Source organism: Neofelis nebulosa, chromosome 3 (assembly GCF_028018385.1).
Source record: "Neofelis nebulosa isolate mNeoNeb1 chromosome 3, mNeoNeb1.pri, whole genome shotgun sequence".
Taxonomy (NCBI): Eukaryota; Metazoa; Chordata; class Mammalia; order Carnivora; family Felidae; genus Neofelis; species Neofelis nebulosa.
The window spans coordinates 44,329,803-44,347,844 of record NC_080784.1 but is presented as its reverse complement, the minus strand read 5'-3'; the positions used below and the strand labels follow the sequence as shown (position 1 = coordinate 44,347,844).

The 18,042-nt window shown below is 33.2% G+C and overlaps 1 protein-coding gene across 4 annotated transcripts in view; it reads left to right on the top strand.

Annotated features, from left to right (window-relative positions):
- Positions 1–18,042, top strand: part of ADAM2 (ADAM metallopeptidase domain 2) — a 131,965-nt gene that overhangs the window by 6,854 nt on the left and 107,069 nt on the right. For 3 of the 4 annotated variants that reach the window (XR_009259105.1, XM_058720600.1, XM_058720599.1), the window contains exon 4: positions 9,524–9,602. Coding sequence is in view for 3 of the 4 variants with exons in the window: in XM_058720600.1 (XP_058576583.1) it covers positions 9,524–9,602 (79 nt within the window). In the remaining variant the exon portion in view is untranslated. Of the gene's footprint in view, positions 1–9,523; positions 9,603–14,298; positions 14,384–18,042 lie in introns of all 4 variants that reach the window. The other variant, XM_058720601.1, reaches the window with a different exon arrangement.

The window sequence follows — 18,042 nt, the reverse complement described above, 5'->3', positions numbered from 1 at the left end:
TTTTTTTTCTCTCTCTAAATTTTTACTTAAATTCCAGTTTATATACAGGGTAATATTAGTTTCAGGTATAGAATTTAGTGATTCCTCATACATACAACACCCAGTGCTCATCACAAGTGCCCTCCTTAATACTCATCACCCATTTAGCCCATCCTTCCTCCCACCCACCTTCCTTCTGGAAAACCTCAGTTGTCTATAATTAAGAGTCTGTTTTGTACCCTGTGTTCATCTGTTTTGTTTCTTAAATTCCACATATGAGTGAAATAATGTATTTGTCTTTCTCTGATTTATTTCGCTTGTCATAATACACTGCAGCTCCATCCATGTCATTGAAAATGGCAAGATAGCATTCTTTTATATGGCTGAGTAATATATATATATATATATATATATATATATATATATATCCCATTCTTTATTCATTTATCAACTGATGGACACTTGGGCTCTTTATCCATTCATCGGTTGATGGTCACTTGGGCTCTTTCTATAATTTGGCTATTATAGGTATGTTGTTATAAATATTAGGTTGCATGTATCTCTTTGAATTAGTATTTTTGTATCCTTTGAGTAAATACCTAGAGCAATTTTTGGATCACATGATAGCTCTATTTGTAACTTTTTGAGGAACCTCCATATTGTTTTCCAGAGTGGCTGCCCTAGTTTGCATTCCCACCAAGATAGCGTAAGAGAGCTCCCCTTTCTCCTCATCCTTGCCAACATCTGTTGTTTCCTGTGTTGTTAATTTTAGACATTCTGGAAGGTATGAGGTGATATCTGATTGTAGTTTTGATTTGCATTTACCTGATGATTGGTGATGTTGGGCATCTTTTCATGTGTCTGTTAGCCATCTGTATCATCATTAGTTGTATTGTACATGCTATACCTTTTTGTCCTAATGTAAAAATGACAGCTTATGAATAGCAGTAGATTTCTTAAGGTCTGTCTTTTTTATATTAGGAAAAAAATTATAACATATACAATACAACTAATGATGATATAATTGATGAATTGCATATTACACACCCTACAATTAAGACTTTTCTTTTCTCACATACAAGCAAAGTGCACTTAAATAAAAACCTTCACATAGTAAACACAAAATCTTTTAAAAAGTAACCACTTTCTTAATGACTAGCATGATAAAATTAGAATATAATTACAAATGTTTAATCAAAGAACCAGCTTTTGGAGAATTAAGTCACAGTCACCAAATAAGTCTTGGCTCAGAAAAATTCAAAATATTGTTGTAAAATGTCAAGAAAGTAGTCATAAACAGAACCTAACTTTTTAGATATGATCAAATCTATAATCGAAGTAAATGCAAAACTTTCATTGTAGTTTTTCATTGTATATGCAACAGATGAGAATATAGTGAATAATACTAGGTTGCAGAGGAGACAGAATAAAGTGCGGCCAAGGAACCCCTGCTGGTGGAGTCCTGAAGCCTTCAGTGACCACTGTTACTGGTGTGTCTCAATCCTGGCAGCTCCTACTCATGGTATCCTGTTAACTAGTTGGTTTCAGACTTCGCCAACAGTTTATATAGAAAAAAGTGGTATCACTTGCACTCTCAACAGCCTATGAGGCTTTGACTGTGTAAAGAGCTGAGAGCAATTTGTGCCTTGTCACATCAACTTGGCAATCCCCTAGGGATCAAACAAATGAAATTAGAACGCCAATTTTATCACACTGCTCAAAGGTATTCTTGCCAAACTCAAGAATGCATCTAGATGAGCATATTGAGAGTAATACTACAGGCACTCTTGTTTTATTGTGCCTTCACACATACTGCATTTTTACAAATTGAAGGCTTTTGTGGCAACCTTATGGTAAGTAAGGGGTTTTATAGATGTTCCTGCTTCATTCCTGGTGGGTCCATTTAGCTGGCTCCAATGTTTGTGTTGTTTATCATCTCAGAGTTTCAGCAGTGATGGGGCAATTTGTAATTCATTCCACATTTGCATGAGATGTAGTTTAGGGTTTTTGTTTTTGCATGTGATGCTGTTTCTGCCATGGTCAAGATTGGGTAGCTTCATTCTGTCCATTGTCTACAGACAGCAGGTATTGATTCTTTCTCCTTCTGTTTACAAATTGCTGAGGATATTTCTAGCTCTATGCTCTTTACTGGAAAGCCCACACTGTGTTTCATGCTAGAGACCAGAGGCTATTTAACCTTCCATTCCTAAGGTACAATTCTGGTCCAGATTCTGACCTAGTTTGCAGTGTCACCTGTTTACTTTTTTAACTGCAGAACTAGTCTTTGTTTTCACTTCTTTGACCATTTTGTTTAAAGCAAAAGTCAGTCCACCTTTTGCAAAGGGCTAGATAGTAAACATTTTAGAGTGAACTCCATATGGTCTCTCTTGCAGCCACTGAATTCTGTCATTGTGAAAGTTGGCATAGAAGATTTGAAAATAGATAGACATAGCTATATTCTAATATCACCTTATATCTAAAAGTGGTGGTGGGGGGTAACTGGGTGGCTCAGTCAGTGAATCGTCTAAGTCTCAATTTTGGCTCAGGTCATGATCTCATGGTTTGTGGGATCAAGCCCCACTGTCAAAGCAGAGCCTGCTTGGGTTCTTCCCTCTCGCTCTCTCTTGGCCCCTCCCCTGCTTATGCTCTCTTTCAAAATAAATAATTTTTTTAAAAAAGAAAAGAAACGTGGTGTGCAGGTTTTGGCCTATAGGGCATTGTCAACCCACTTTATTGTTTAAAGTGTAGTGCTATATTAAAAAATGTATTAGTATTGTTAATCAGTCATTTCTGTGTATTGATAGTGGAAATGGAGATAGGAGATTGGGTCTTCTGTCTTTCACAAAAGTCACTACCAATTGCCTTTTAATTGTTTTAATATTTGTTGTTGTATAATATATTAAGTAAAAATCAAAATAAATAAAATGTATTTGTGCAGTTAAATGAATAATTATGAAGTGAGCATTCATGTATACACATTGACTGTATTCCAGAAGCTATACAGTATTTGTAACTACTTTCAAGATTGTTGTGATAACCATTTCCTTGATTTTATTTAATTATCCTAAGCAATATATTTCTATTTGTTTTGAATTCTAAATAAATGAATCTAAATTACTGAATAGTATCCAATTTCATGATTATACAACAATTTATCCTGCTATTTTAGACATTCCATTTTTTCTATTGTGGAGATATTAAAATATTCAAATATGAAAACTCTTACATATGTGTTCTTTGGCACATGTGCACAAGATTTTCTGGATATACAACTAAGGATAGTCTGTATTGTTAAAATAGATGCATTGTCATAATTATTAAACAATTTTCCTAAAACATTATACTCCTTTATATGCCCCTCTGAATCGCATATTTAATTAATAATGGTAGATCTTTTAAGTTTTCAATAACTATTGATTATGTGATGTTTATTATATGTATCTCTCTAAATGCAAATAAGTCTGGATACTTTTTAAAAAATATATCAGTTGGCTATTTGGATTTTCTTCTTTGTTAAGCACCTATGGAAGATATTTATACTTTTACAAAAGAGCTTTCTAATCTGACCTTTTCTTTCCTATTTTTAGGAATTCTTTTGATTTTTTTTTGCCCAGAAGTCTTTAGTTCATGATGTGTTTTTCAAATAACTTCTCCTACTCTATGCCTTCTGTTTTCACACTTATGGTATTTTAGTAAAGAGAATTTTTCCTTTATTTAAGTTATAGTTTTATCTTGCATAAAAAATACTCCTTTTCGCCAAGGCCATGACTAAATGTTACACAGTCCTAAAGTATTTTTAGTTTTGCCTTTCATATTTATGTCTTTATTCTACAAGAAATTGACTTTAGAGAATGCTCTGAGATAGATGAGTAACTTAGTGTTTGGTATGACTTTTTGATGTCAATTTTATTAAATCTTTTATATATATATATATTTGTGATGACTGCTGTATATATATATTACATATATATGGATATATATGTATTACTGACCTCTGTATTAAAATTTTTGCTCAATTTATCTCTTTGTAATAAATATTGATAGCTTAAAGTTAAGGTCCTTCTGTCTTTTCTTTATCAAGAATGTTCTGATTTTTCTTAGTACTTTTCATTTTCATATATTTTAGAATCAACTCTTCCACAAAGAAATGTCCAGGATATTGATTCTTCGAATCTACACAGCACTTTGGGAAGAACTAATCATTTTACAATACAATACCAAAAAAAACCCCACAAAAAGACAAAACCCAACAACACCCCAAAAAACAAAACACAGAGAAGTATTTCTCTGTGTATGACATGGTATATCTGTCCATTTATTCAGATTTTAATAGTACTTAATATATTTTTATGACATTCTCCTTAAAGATTTTGCATACTTATTTGCATTTTCTTTTTAGATATTTCACACTTTTGAGGCTATTGAAAAAGTCACATTTGAAAAAATTCATATTCTAAATGTGTTTCTTGTGTATGGGAATACAATTGATCCTTATATAGTAAATATATATCAGGAAACTTAACCGAATTCTCTGGAGAGCTCAAAAAAATAATCTGTCTTTAGATACATTTATAATTCTATCATCTGATAAAGGCAGGTTTGTTTCTTTATTTCCAATGCATAGGAGTTTTATTTATTTTCTTAGTTTTTTGCTGGGTACAAGGAACCACTAGCATAATACAATAGTAAATAGAAGTTGAGGCAGAGTACCTTATTTTCTTGTTCACAAAGTCAAATAGAATGATTTCAGTGTTCATAATTAAAGATGATATTTTGATTGTCATAAACACATTCACTCCATTCTTTGCTATTTCCATAGTTAATGGATGTTAAATTTATCAATTCTGCATCTGTTTATGAGCATATATTATTTAATCTGTTATTGTAATTGACTTTCTAATATTAAATTGATCCTTCTTCCAGGAATGCATCCTACCGGGCTTTAACTTATTATTTAATCAACTGCATTCATTAATATTTTATTTAGAATTATTTTATGTCCAAATATAATTAAGATTGGTCTGTGTACAAATTACACTGGGTTGTATAACTGAAAGGACTCAAAAAATTTATTACCATAACAATTCACATGTACTTCAAAAAGGATACACTGCACCACAACAGTAGGAAGAAGGAAAGAAGAAAGCTAGGGCAATATTAGGGAGGTCCCATAGTTGCACAGAAGGTGGTTTGACTCTAAATCACTGAAAAAAACCAAAATATGTACAAGATATATCATTCTCATGAAATCCAAGGTTCAAGTTAACTGTTGGGTTGCTTTGATCCCACTGGTTACAGACTCAAAATGAAGACAAATGTATGTAGACAGTTAATCTGTATCTTTTCAATAACATCATGGAAAGCTGATTCAGACCTTTAGGGGAGTTTTTTTTGTTTTGTTTTGTTTTTTGTTTTTTTTTTTGTTTTTTTTTTACTCTAAACAGAATATTTTAATTCACTAATCAATCTGTTTTATTTGCTTCCTGGTAAGGGTCCCTCCCATGGATCCAAGCATCCTTAGAAATAAGTATGTCTACCGCTGACCAGCTATGAGTGAACTCTATGGTTATAGCTTTTAATTACAACTTATAATGATCTTTTCTCATATTATCTTTTCACTTTCTATCCCATCTCTTTCTGGTCCCTGAAATGGTGAATGTTTGGTACTGTTCACCTGTAAAACTAATTTCACCTGGAGTTCCCTTGTGTAGAGACGTTTTTGACTATTAATCTAATGTCTCTAACGGTACTATGATTATGCAGATTTTTCTTCTCTTTGAGTCTGTTTTTACACATTATATTTTTCTAGGTATTCGTTCATTTAAATTTAACTTCAGTTTATGGTATGCAGTTGGTCATAGTATCCTCTTACTTTTTCAAAGACTGGTATTTTTAAGGTCAGTCACCCTCTTGCATTTTAATATCATTTCATCTTTTTTTCTTTTTTCTTTGACACATCTCACCATTACTTTGCCAATTTAATAACTTTTTTCATGGACTAATTTTTATGTTATCATCCACATTATATGATTTTTATATTATTGCTGTGCTTTTACTTTTTTTGTGTTAATTTTGATCTGTTTATAGCTTGCTCAAATGAATTCTAAGTCGATTACTCATCAACCATTTAAATTTTCTAGTTTAAAATTTTAAGGCTAACTTTTTTCTCCAAATATTGTTTAGCTGCCCCTTACATCTTTGGCTGTGTAGAATTTTCTCTGGTTGACTATTAGCAAACACTTTCAAGTTTATATTACATTTCTTCTTTGGTCCATGAATTATTTCATTATCTCTAAATATCAATATATGTGGCAGTTATCTAGTTATTATTTCTAGTAATTTTTGAACACAAAATATTCTTTGATTTCAATCCTTTAAAAGTTGACACTAACTTTGTGATGCAATATATATTCAATTTTTGTAATTATCCTATATGTACTAAAAAATACTATATACTCCATAATCACTTGTTCTAGTGTTCTTTTTTAATCATAAAATTCTTTCATATTCAACATTGATTTTTCTATTTGTTATATTATTTAGTAATATATATGTGTTAAAATCTTCCACAATGATTTTCAAATTGTAAAGTTTCCTTATGTGAATTTTCAATTACATTTTTGAGATTATAATTTCAAAGTTGTATAAATTTTGAGTGTGAATACAATTTTAATATTATGATGTGGCTATTTTTTAGTAATTAGTTTTTCTTAAATTTTATCTGGTGTATGTATAGTTACACTAACTTTCTGTTGTTTAGTATTTGTAAACAACATTTTTCCTATCATTTTCTTTCCATTTTTATTGTCTATTTTTTATTGAGTGTGAAATTCTTTCTTTTAATGCAGTACAAATTATCATCTTTTACTTTGTAGGTATTATTCTTTTCATATTTTAAAAGAAATCATTGTTTATATACAGTCATACATCCAAGCTACTATTTTCTTTCAATGGTTTTTATTGTTTTCATTTTCAGAGTTAACTCTAAATTCATCCAGAATTGATATTTATGTGTTTTGTGAACATAAAGGTGAAGACTTAATTATTTTTCATATTAGCATCCTATGGAATCAGAAAAGGCCATTGAGAAGAAAACACAACCTCTCTTCACTGTACTATAATGTAATCAATGTCATAAATCAAATGACTATTTATGAGGAGGGTCTCTTTATTGATACCTTTTTTCTCTTCTGCTAGTTTATATGTTTATTCTTGAGCATTATTTGTCTATAGAGATACCATACCATACTAATTACAATGGCTTTATAATAGTTCTTGATGTCCAGCCTTGTTCAACAGTTTTAAGATGTCCTTGCTTTTCCTGATCCTTTGATTTTCCATTTAGTTTTTGAAATAATTGTATTATTTTTCTTTTGTGCATTTTATTTTATATTCTTTTTTCTTTTGTGTTCATTTTAATGAATCTACCATTTCATACCGTTTCCCCTCAATTAAATTCTTTGTTATACATTCTTTTTCTATTCTTTCATTTGTTTCTCTAGATTAACATTTTAATCTCTGAGTTATTGAATTTAATATGCATTATTACTTTTATCAGTTACCCTATATTGTCAGATCATTAAACCTTTCAATTCCATCTTCCTTCTTCTATTTTTCATTATTTTTTCAGATATTATAATCCTCCATACTTTTAAACCCCAATGAGATATTATAATTATTTTTTGCACAGTCAATATTCTTTTGTATTTAATCACAAATTTACTCACAAATTTGCTCTTCATTTATTCCGACATTTCCATTTCTATGTGCACTTAATTTCTATATCTCAGGAATTCTCCATAGTTTTGTTGCAAGTCTGCTGGTTTTTGATTATATTGGTTTATTTCAGTGTTAAATTTTTACCTAAACCTACTCTTAAAAATTTTTTTTGCTGGAATAAATTCTAGGATGACATTTTAAAAATGACTTTAGCCTTTAAAAACTGTCATTCTGTTATCTTCTGACTTTCTTCATATTTATTGACAAGGTAGTTGTCAATCATATTGCTGTTTCTTTAAAGGTAACATCTTTTTTTTTTCTTTTCCTCTTAATACTTTGAAGGTTTTATTTTAGTTTTCATTAGTCCTTAAAAACATCAGATGTGATTTTTCTTTGCTTTTATCATGCTTGAATTAAATAGAGCTTATTGATTCTGTATCATTGATTTAAAAAATATATATTTGATTTTATTTTCAGAGACTTTAAGTTTAGCTCTTTGACCACTCCACACAATTTCAAACATTGGCAAAAGATTTTACAGGAAGAGAAGCTATGTATTTGATACACTTCAAAAACTCAGTACTTTCATTCTAGGAGTACCTGACACGAGGGGTTCTGCCTGTTTCTAGACATCCCAGTAGTTTTCTCCTTGACCAAACATGGACATGTAGCTTTTTTTTTCCCCTTCAACTCAGAATTTATGTGTTTCCTGGAGCCCCACCCCACTGTGGGTCTTTTTTGGTATGACAAAAATGTGAAAAATTGTGCTCTGTTTTTCAGTGGTTTGGCTCCTTGAATTTTTACTTCAACAAATCCAGACTGCTATGGCAGTCAAAAATCTTTATATTATACTTATTAGGAAAATAAAAATGGGATATCTACATTTACTGTTTGTCTTTATAGGGCATATTCTTCCCACATTTACAAATAATATATTGAAATTCGAGATCTCCATCTAATTTGTTGAATTCTTGTCACATTAATTCACTATTTACTGACCATTTGCTATTTTACAGATATTCTTCTAAGTGCTTCAGATGAACTGGTAAACCAAATTGACAAGAATCTGCTTATATTGTTATCAAATGAAACTAATAATGATATAAGAAATGAGTGGATTAGGATTAATGTTAGAAGGTGACAAATGCGTAAGCAAAAATAAAGAGCAAAGTTAGAAGTGTTGTTTGGAAATCCTATGTTTTGATACTAGGAAAGGGCATTTAAGAAATAAACTTGCCAAGATAAGCCTCACTAAGTGAATATGTAAGCAAACACTTGAAATAGATGAGACAATGAGCTATATTGAAGAATATCTCAGGAAGGGGCAACAACTAGTACAAATACCCTGAGACAAAACTTGCCTTTCATGTTTTAAAAAACAGCCTAGAGGGGGCACCTGGGTGGCTCAGTCGGTTAAGCATCCGACTTTGGCTCAGGTCATGATCTCCTGGTTCGTGGTTTCGAGCCTGGTGTCAGGCTCTGTGCTGACAGCTCGGAGCCTGTAGCCTGCTGCAGATTCTGTGTCTCCCTCTCTCTCTGCCCCTCCCCTGCTCACGCACGCTGTCTCTCTCTGTCTCTCAAAAATTAATAAATATTAAAAAAAATTAAAAACAGCCTAGAGGACAGTGTGACGGTAAGGTGAGTAAAGAAAGGTCTGGACACCAGGGTTTTTGAGTAAAATTAGAACAAAGTGAATGTTTTCAGGAATCTCTATTTCTACCCTCTGTTTACCTACCTGTCTATAATAAATACAATGGAATACATATCAAAATAGGAGCTTAGGAAACAAATTTCCCATTAAATACTTTATATCTTTATCTTACAGGGCTTTTTTACCTCATAATTTTAGAGTTTATGGTTATAATGGCACAGGAAGTATGAAGCCTCTTGAACAACAGTTTCAGGTATTACTTCTACTGTCTGTTTACCTTTATTATGTGACTTTCTACGATCACCTTACTTAGGGTTCACATGTCAGAAAACAAAGGGTTGGAGTTATGTTTTGTTTTAAAATAAATTTAACCATTTACTTTTGATGATGCTGTAACTGAACTAGCATGAGTTTGCTCCTTGGTGAGTTACAGATAGAGACTATACCAGGTGGTGAGGTCACACAAGGCAAACTTTATTTGCAACAAATAAAATCACAAAAACTAGCTTCCAAAGCCCAAGCAGGAGTGAGCAGTTTCTTTTTATTTAGGATTTAGGATGACTATTCAGAAAGGGGAGCTTTGCCATCACATCTAAAGGCAGGCATAAGGTTGTGCAGGCGTCCTGAGAAAACATGCCTTATACACGCATTTTATGCTATGTTAATGAAGGTTGTGCTCCTCCTAGGGTGGAGATTTTCACATTATAATGAAACAGAAGTAAGTGTTGGACAAGAGAAAGGGGCTATGGGCATGCTCAGAGAGCCAGTATAAAGTGGGTGGGGGCTTTGTCTCTTAACTTGAGTAAAGACTGCAGGGTCTTGCTTATTTATTTTATTTTTTAAACTTTATTTAAATCAAAGTTAGTTAGCATATAGTGTAATAATTGTTTCAGGAGTAGAATGTAGTGATTCATCACTTAGAAATAACACCCAGTGCTCATCCCAAAAAGTGCCCTCCTTAATGCCCATCACCCATTTAGCCCATTTCCCATCCACCTCCCCTCAAGCAACCCTCAATTTGTTCTCTGTATTTAAGAATCTTTTATGGTTTGTCTCCCTCTTTGTTTGTATCTTATTTTTATTTCCCTTTCCCGAGGTTCATCTGTTGTGGTTCCTAAATTCCACATATGAGTGAAGTCATAGGATATTTGTCTTTCTCTGACTAATTTTTCTTAGCATAATATCCTCTAGTTCCATCCACATTGTAGCAAATCGCTAGATTTCATTCTTTATGATTGCCAAGTAATATTCTATTCTTTTAATCACTGAGTAATATTCCATCATATATATACCACATCTTCTTTATCCATTCGTCCATTGATGGACATTTAGGCTCTTTCCATAATTTGACTACTGTTGATAGTGCTGCTATAAACATTGGGGTGTATGTGCCCCTTTGAATCAAAGTTTTTGTCTCCTTTGGATAAATACCTAGTAATGTAATTGCTGGGTTGTAGGGTAGTTCTATTTTTAATTTTTCTGAGGAACCTCCATACTGTTTTCCAGAGTGGTTGCACCAGTTTGCACTCCCACCAGCAGTGCAAAAGAGTTTCCCTTTCTCCACATCCTTGCCAACATCTGTTGTTGCCTGAGTTGTTAATTTTAGCCATTCTGAGTGGTGTGAGGTGGTATCTCATTGTGGTTTTGATTTGTACTTCCCTGATGATAAGTAATGTTGAGCATTTTTTTCATGTGTCTGTTGGCCATCTGAATGTCTTCTTTGGAAAAGTGTCTATTTATATCTTTTGCCCATTTCTTCACTGCATTATTTGCTTTTTGGGTGTTGAGTTTGATAAGTTCTTTATAGATTTTGGATACTAACCCTTTATCTGATTTGTTATTTGCAAATATCTTCTCCCATTTCTATTGGTTGCCTTTTAGTTTTGCTGATTTTTTCCTTCGCTGTGCAGAAGTTTTTATCTTAATGAGGTCCCAGTTGTTCATTTTTGCTTTTGTTTATCTTGTCTCCAGAGATGTGTTAACTAAGACCTTGTTGCGGCCAAAGTCAAAGAGGTTTTTGCCTGCTTTTTCCTCTAAGATTTTGATGGCTTCCAGTCTTGTGTTTAGATCTTTCATCCATTTTGAGTTTATTTTTGTGAATGGTGTAAGAATGTGGTCCGGTTTCATTCTTCTGCATGTCGTTGAAACAGGGAGAAATAGAAAATTTGAACAGACCCATTACTAGCAAAGAAATTGAATTAGTTATAAAGACCTCCCCAAAAATAAGAGTCCAGGGCCAGATGGCTTTTCAGGGGAATTCTACCAAATGTTTACAGAGGAGCTAACACCTATTCTTTTGACGTTGTTCCAAAAAATAGAAATGGAAGGAGAACTTCCAAACTCATCCTATGAGGCCAACATTACCTTGATTCCAAAACCAGACAAAGACCCCACTAAAAAGAACTACAGACCAATTTCCCTGATGAATATGGATGCAAAAATTATGAACAAGATACTAGCCAACTGGATTGAACAATGCATTAAAAGAATTATTTACCACAATCAAGTGGGATTTAAACCTGGGATGCAAGACTGGTTCAATATCTGCAAATCAATTAATGTGATACATCATATTAATGAAAGAAGGACAAGAACCACATGATCCTCTCAATAGATGCAGAGAAAGCATTCAGCAAAATACAACATTCTTTCTTGATAAAAACCCTCAAGAAAGTAGGGGTAGAAGGGTAGTATCTCAAGATCATAAAAGCCATATACAAGAGACCCACCGCTAATATCATCCTCAATGGGGAAAAACTGGGAGCTTTCCTCCTAAGGTCAGGAAAATATAGGGATGTACATTCTTGCCACTGTTATTCAACATAGTATTGGAAATCCTAGCCTCAGCAATCAGACAACATAAAGGAATAAAAGTCATCCAAATCAGCAAGGAGGAAGTCAAACTTTAACTCTTTGCAGACAACATGATACTGTATATAGAAAACCCAAAAGATTCCACCAAAAACCTGCTACAACTGATCCAGGAATTCATCAAAGTAGCAGGTACCACAGATTCACGTCTCTGATATGATTAGGCTGTTTCCTGACCTGGTAGAGACTGTTAGTTTTTTTCATTCCCTTTGTTCCCTTAAAACCCTGAACTACTGAGTTTTTTGCATTGTTTTGTGATTCTGATACCTCCTAAGAAGATCTAGGAGAAGTGTGCTTGGGCAAATAGAGCTGGTAAAGCATTGATCACAGAAAATAGCTGGGGCCTAAAATGACTTCTCTTGTGTCTCAAAAACTACGTCTCATCTTTCTTTCTGGGGACCCCTAACTTTCTTCTTACAATGTGTCTCAAGTTAGCTCTATTACACAGATGGTTAACCAAACCAAAAATGTTTGTGATGTTTTTAAGCTATTATTTCATGATGATGTATATGTATGTGCTTATGTACATGTAGCAATATATCGTGAAATACTTAAAATGAAAAACATGAGTTGAATCAGGAAAGGTAAATCTTGGAAGAGAAGGAGAATCCAAAGACCTGTCTAATGTTTAATGTTCAAGGACCAAATAAATACACATGGAATTTCATGTACATTTAAGAATATATTAAATTTTGATGTACTTGGAACACTTGGAACTTCATTTAATGTCTGTATTCTATAATTATAATGTCTACAATGAATTTATAATTCATAAAAAGATTTGATAAGTATGTATAGAATTGCAGGGATTACCCATGTCTCAAATGCTGTTTTATTTTTTCCTTTGCACTGCCCTACCAATTCCTATTGATTTTTTCCGTTTTCCTGACTTCTGTGTAGTGAATCAACCAGTACTTTGAAATTAAAGCATTTTTATTTAGACTAGCTTTTAACAGAAGAAATAATACATATGGTGAGTTGCTTTAAATTTTGCTTAATACATTAGGCAAATATATATGAGTCATCTATGGAGTAAAGTATAGAAATACATAAATCTCCATGCTGTCAAATATATATATATATATATATATATATATATATATATATATACCTGACACCTAACTCTACTTCCTACTTCCTAGGAGTAACCATGAGAGATAAATGTGTAATTTAAAAATAAATCAAAGAATGTTTTACTGATAACCTGCATGTAATAAGTTGTTAATGTTGGCTTCAAATACAATGAATATATGGTTCCATGTAGATAACTTACATTTGCCAAAGCTGCAGGTCTATTTCCAGTGGAAGAAAAATCGGGAAAGTTTATAAAATTAGGTTAAAAGCAGGCAAATTTTTAAGTTTATTGATTTATTTTGAGAGAGACAGAGACAGCGTGAGTGGGGGCAGGGCACAGAGTGAGGGAGAGAGGGAGAATCCCAAGCAGGCTCTGAGCTGTCAGCACAGAGCCTGGACGTGGGACTCAAACTCATGAAGCTGAGATCATGACCTGAACTGAACCCAAGAGTTGGAAGCTTAACCAAATGAACCACCCAGAAGCCCCAGCAAATTTGTTTTTAATGAAGTCTACAAATGATTTTCATTCCTAAAAGTCATATTATCTTGGTATATTACCTTGGTAAATATTATCTTGGTAAATACAGACTTATCTACAAAAGAACAAATCATCCCATTAGACATAGAAAGAATTTGTTCCCAGTGCCTAGAACTTACAAGTGTAAGCCATTCATCATTGTCGTGGACTTTACAATTTCTCTACAACAAATAGATATTCATTATGATTAAAAGTAAAGTCACTAGGAGAGCATAACAATTCAAAATGTGTATGCACATAACAACAGACCTCAAATTACATGAGGTAGAAATTGACAGAAGTGAAAGGACAAATAGATAAATTGTTAAAATAATTTATTTAAGCATTCTTCTCTCAATAATTGGTAGATGAAGAAGAAAACTCAGGAAATATGTTGGAAACTTGAGTGGAACTGGCCATAAAATTGATTTAGTCAACACTTGTAGGAGATGACACACAATAGCAACAGTGTATACATTCTTTTTAGTGCAAAGAGAACATTGAAATGGAAGAAAGCAGTGCAAGAAATGACAATGATAAAACAGGAAAAAACTGAAGAAGGAAATCGAACAGTAAGAATAATAAAAATGAGCATTTTGATTCCTAAAATGAAAATTTTATTCTATGCTGAGTTAAAAATGATTTTTTATTTATTGATTTACAACTTTTCCAATTAACCTATTTATAAGGTCAATATAATTTACTGTTAATTCCAAAGAATTAGAAATGTTATCAATCTGAATCATATAAACCACTTTTGGAAGGAAGTAGACGAAAGCACATGGAAAGATACAGGTATTTTATCTTGATCTTATAAAGTATGATTTGTACAGATGAAACTGTACATGGGTCTACAATAAAAAACTCAAAGTAATCCATTAAGGTGAGACACCAATGAAATATTTTTTTAAAAATAAGCCATGACACTGTTTTAGTTTATGTTTAATTAATGTAAATAAACCATATAGTAATGTGAACAAGGAAAGTTTAACATAAAGAATTACCAACTGTAATGGGGACTAGAATAAAAAACAAGAAGTAAAGAGATCTCTAAAAACCAGGAACACCAGATAATAGAAGCATCCAGCAGATCTAGTACTGGGATGAAGAAGACAGTCTCATCATCCAGGGTTGAGATCCCAACCTTGTTAGAAGGGGTGCAGAAATGGATGTCTGATAGATAGCAGGAAGTCACTATGGTGCTGTACCAACAGGTATTGCTGTAAAATTTCTCTTTGGAACTTTCTGAAAATCTGCTTAGTCAGGAAAGCTGTTCACAAAGAGGTATCTCAGAAAGCCACTCTGCTATGAAAGGAGAGGGACCTGAATTATAGGAGGAAACTACTGGCTGATGGGTGCTAGTGACCACCACGCACTCAAAGATCTGTGGACTGAAGAATCATCAGGCACTGAAGGACCCTGCTGGTGCAATTAGCTGCACACTGTTCAGGAGCCTTCCAAACTAGCCCCCTGGAATTGGGAAACAAACCTCTCTTCTCATGCTCTCCAGCACCTTCTACTGGCAAAACTTTAGTACCATTTGGCAAAGGAATAATTTATGGGCCTAGATTCATTTGCGCAAAGCAGGTAAAAGATTTCTTAGAAGCTGGGTGCCAATGCATCAATAATGGACTAAGTCTACAACTTTGATCGTTCAGCTTTCATTTGCACACATTTAAACTCTGGTAAAATAAAATTACCCTGTGTTTCTACTTAACAAGAATCAGCCACCCTTTTTACAAATGAAGAAATTCTCACCTTTGCCCCCAATTGAGGAAACACATAATCACAAGAGCCATCATGGCCATTGCTAGCTATATTAATTTCTCCTCAAATTCAGTTACAGTCCCAATGAATACTACGTTAACTAGAGATTAAATTATAAAGTTAACTTCCAACAACTTGTAGGTAAACTAATAGGAAGAAGGAAAAAGAAAAAGAAAGTGGTTAGCATACACAAACACATTGCATACATATAGGAAGCAAAGAGAAAGTATGCAAAATCACTATTGTCTTCATTAGTAAGTCATGATTGCTATCTATAGCTTTTTTCCCCCCTTCTACCTATTCCCTGTTCCCATTGCTTTCACCCAGAACCTTAGCTTGCTAAGGATATTTACAAACTGAAAAGAACAAATCTTTAGTCCGAAAGGATCTGCATCTTTAATTATACTCTCTTTTGGTTGCTATAATAATCAGCTAGGTTCAAGACATAGCCCTTCTTGCTTTCATTGGTAAAAGCAGCCAATTTCCTTTTGGTATTCAGAGTCAGTCACTCCAGCCACTAGATGAGCCTATGTTTAGTGGCATAAGAATTTCAACGTATCCATTTGGAAGTTTCATCTTCCAAATTAGTGGAACTATTATTATGTCCCTTGGTAGACTAATTTCCTGCCAACGGTTTAGAGTTAAAGTTACTGAGATAGAAAGCATAAATGTGTATCTTCCAACTAGACTAACTGCTTTCAACTGATAGAGCTATACAGTAAAGTATATGTTAAATCCAAGTACATAAATCCATTGTTGCACTTTGCTGCGAAATGTTTCTGTATCAAAAACAAGGCTGCTATACAGGTTTGTCAATTTTGTTTATCTTTTTAAAGAGTCTGTTTTTGGTTTGATTGATATATTTTATTTTTTATCTATTCTTATTTATTTTATTTCACTCTAATCTTTGTTATTTCCTTTCTTCTGTTCAATTTAGGTTTAGTTTCTTCCCACCCGCCCCCCCACCCCAGTGTCCTAGGCGGATGGTTAGGATATCAATTTGAGATCCTTCTTCTTTCTTAATATATGCATTTATAGATATAAATTTATCACTTATTTAGCTACTTTTTATTATGGCGTGTCTTCATTTTAATTTAAAGTATTCTCTGGGTTCATGTTTATTCCTTTTATGACCCATATAAGTTATTTAAGAATGTGATTTTTAATTTCCACATATTTGTTAGTTTTCCCAAATTTTTGGCAAATGATTTCTAATTTCATGCTATTGTTACCAAAAAGCATACTTTTATTTTTTGTAAACTTTTAAGTTAATTGAGACTTTTTTTTTTTTATAAATTTTTTTTTTCAACGTTTTTTATTTATTTTTGGGACAGAGAGAGACAGAGCATGAACGGGGGAGGGGCAGAGAGAGAGGGAGACACAGAATCGGAAACAGGCTCCAGGTTCCGAGCCATCAGCCCAGAGCCTGACGCGGGGCTCGAACTCACGGGCCGCGAGATCGTGACCTGGCTGAAGTCGGACGCTTAACCGACTGCGCCACCCAGGCGCCCCAAATTGAGCCTTTTTTGTGGCCTAGCATATGGTCTAGCCTAGAAAATGTTCCATGTGTACATCAGAAGAATGTATATTATGTTGTTGTTTAGTGGAGAGTTTTACAAATGTCTGCTAGGTTTAGTTGGTTTATGGTGTTTTCAAGCTTTGTATTTCCTTGTTGATCTGCCTAGTTGTTCTATCCATTGTTGGAAGTGGGATAGAAAAAGAAAAGAAATATCCAACTACAATTGTTGAATTGTCTATTTCTCCCTTCATTTTTACCTGTTTTTGCTTTGTGCATTTTGGTGTTCTGTTATTTCATGCAAGTATGTTTACAAGTGTTATATCTTCCTGTTGAATTGAACCTTTTATTATTATAAAATGTTGTTCTTTATTTCCAGTAACAATTTTTTGTTTTAAAGCCTGTTCTGTATGATATTAGTATAGTCACTGAGATTTGCTTTTAGTTGCTATTTGCATGATACATCTTTTTTCATTCTTTTATTCCCCATCTGTTTGTACCTTTGCATTTAAAGCATGGTACCTGTCGATATATTATAGTTGTGTCTTGTTTTTACCATTCTTACCTTGGCAATCTCTACCTTTTATTGATAGTCTCTATTTGATATGATATTGTCATAATACTTCTATTTTTTTATATTTACATTTTTTATTTTTAAAATGCTTTTTATTTTTGAGAGAACACAAGCAGGGGAGGGGCAGAGAGAGGGACTGAGGATCTGAAGCCAGTTCTGAAATGGGATCTGCACTGACAGCAACCAGCCTGATTTAGGGCTTGAACTCATGAACTGTGACATCATGACCTGAGCCAAAGTCAGATGCTCAACTGAGTGAGCCATCCAGGTGCTCCTCATACTTCTATTTTTTAAACCATGGTTTCCTTCAAAAATTCTTCTAACATAATTATGATGTCTACTTTGAAGTTTTTCTGTTTATTCCACTATCTGGT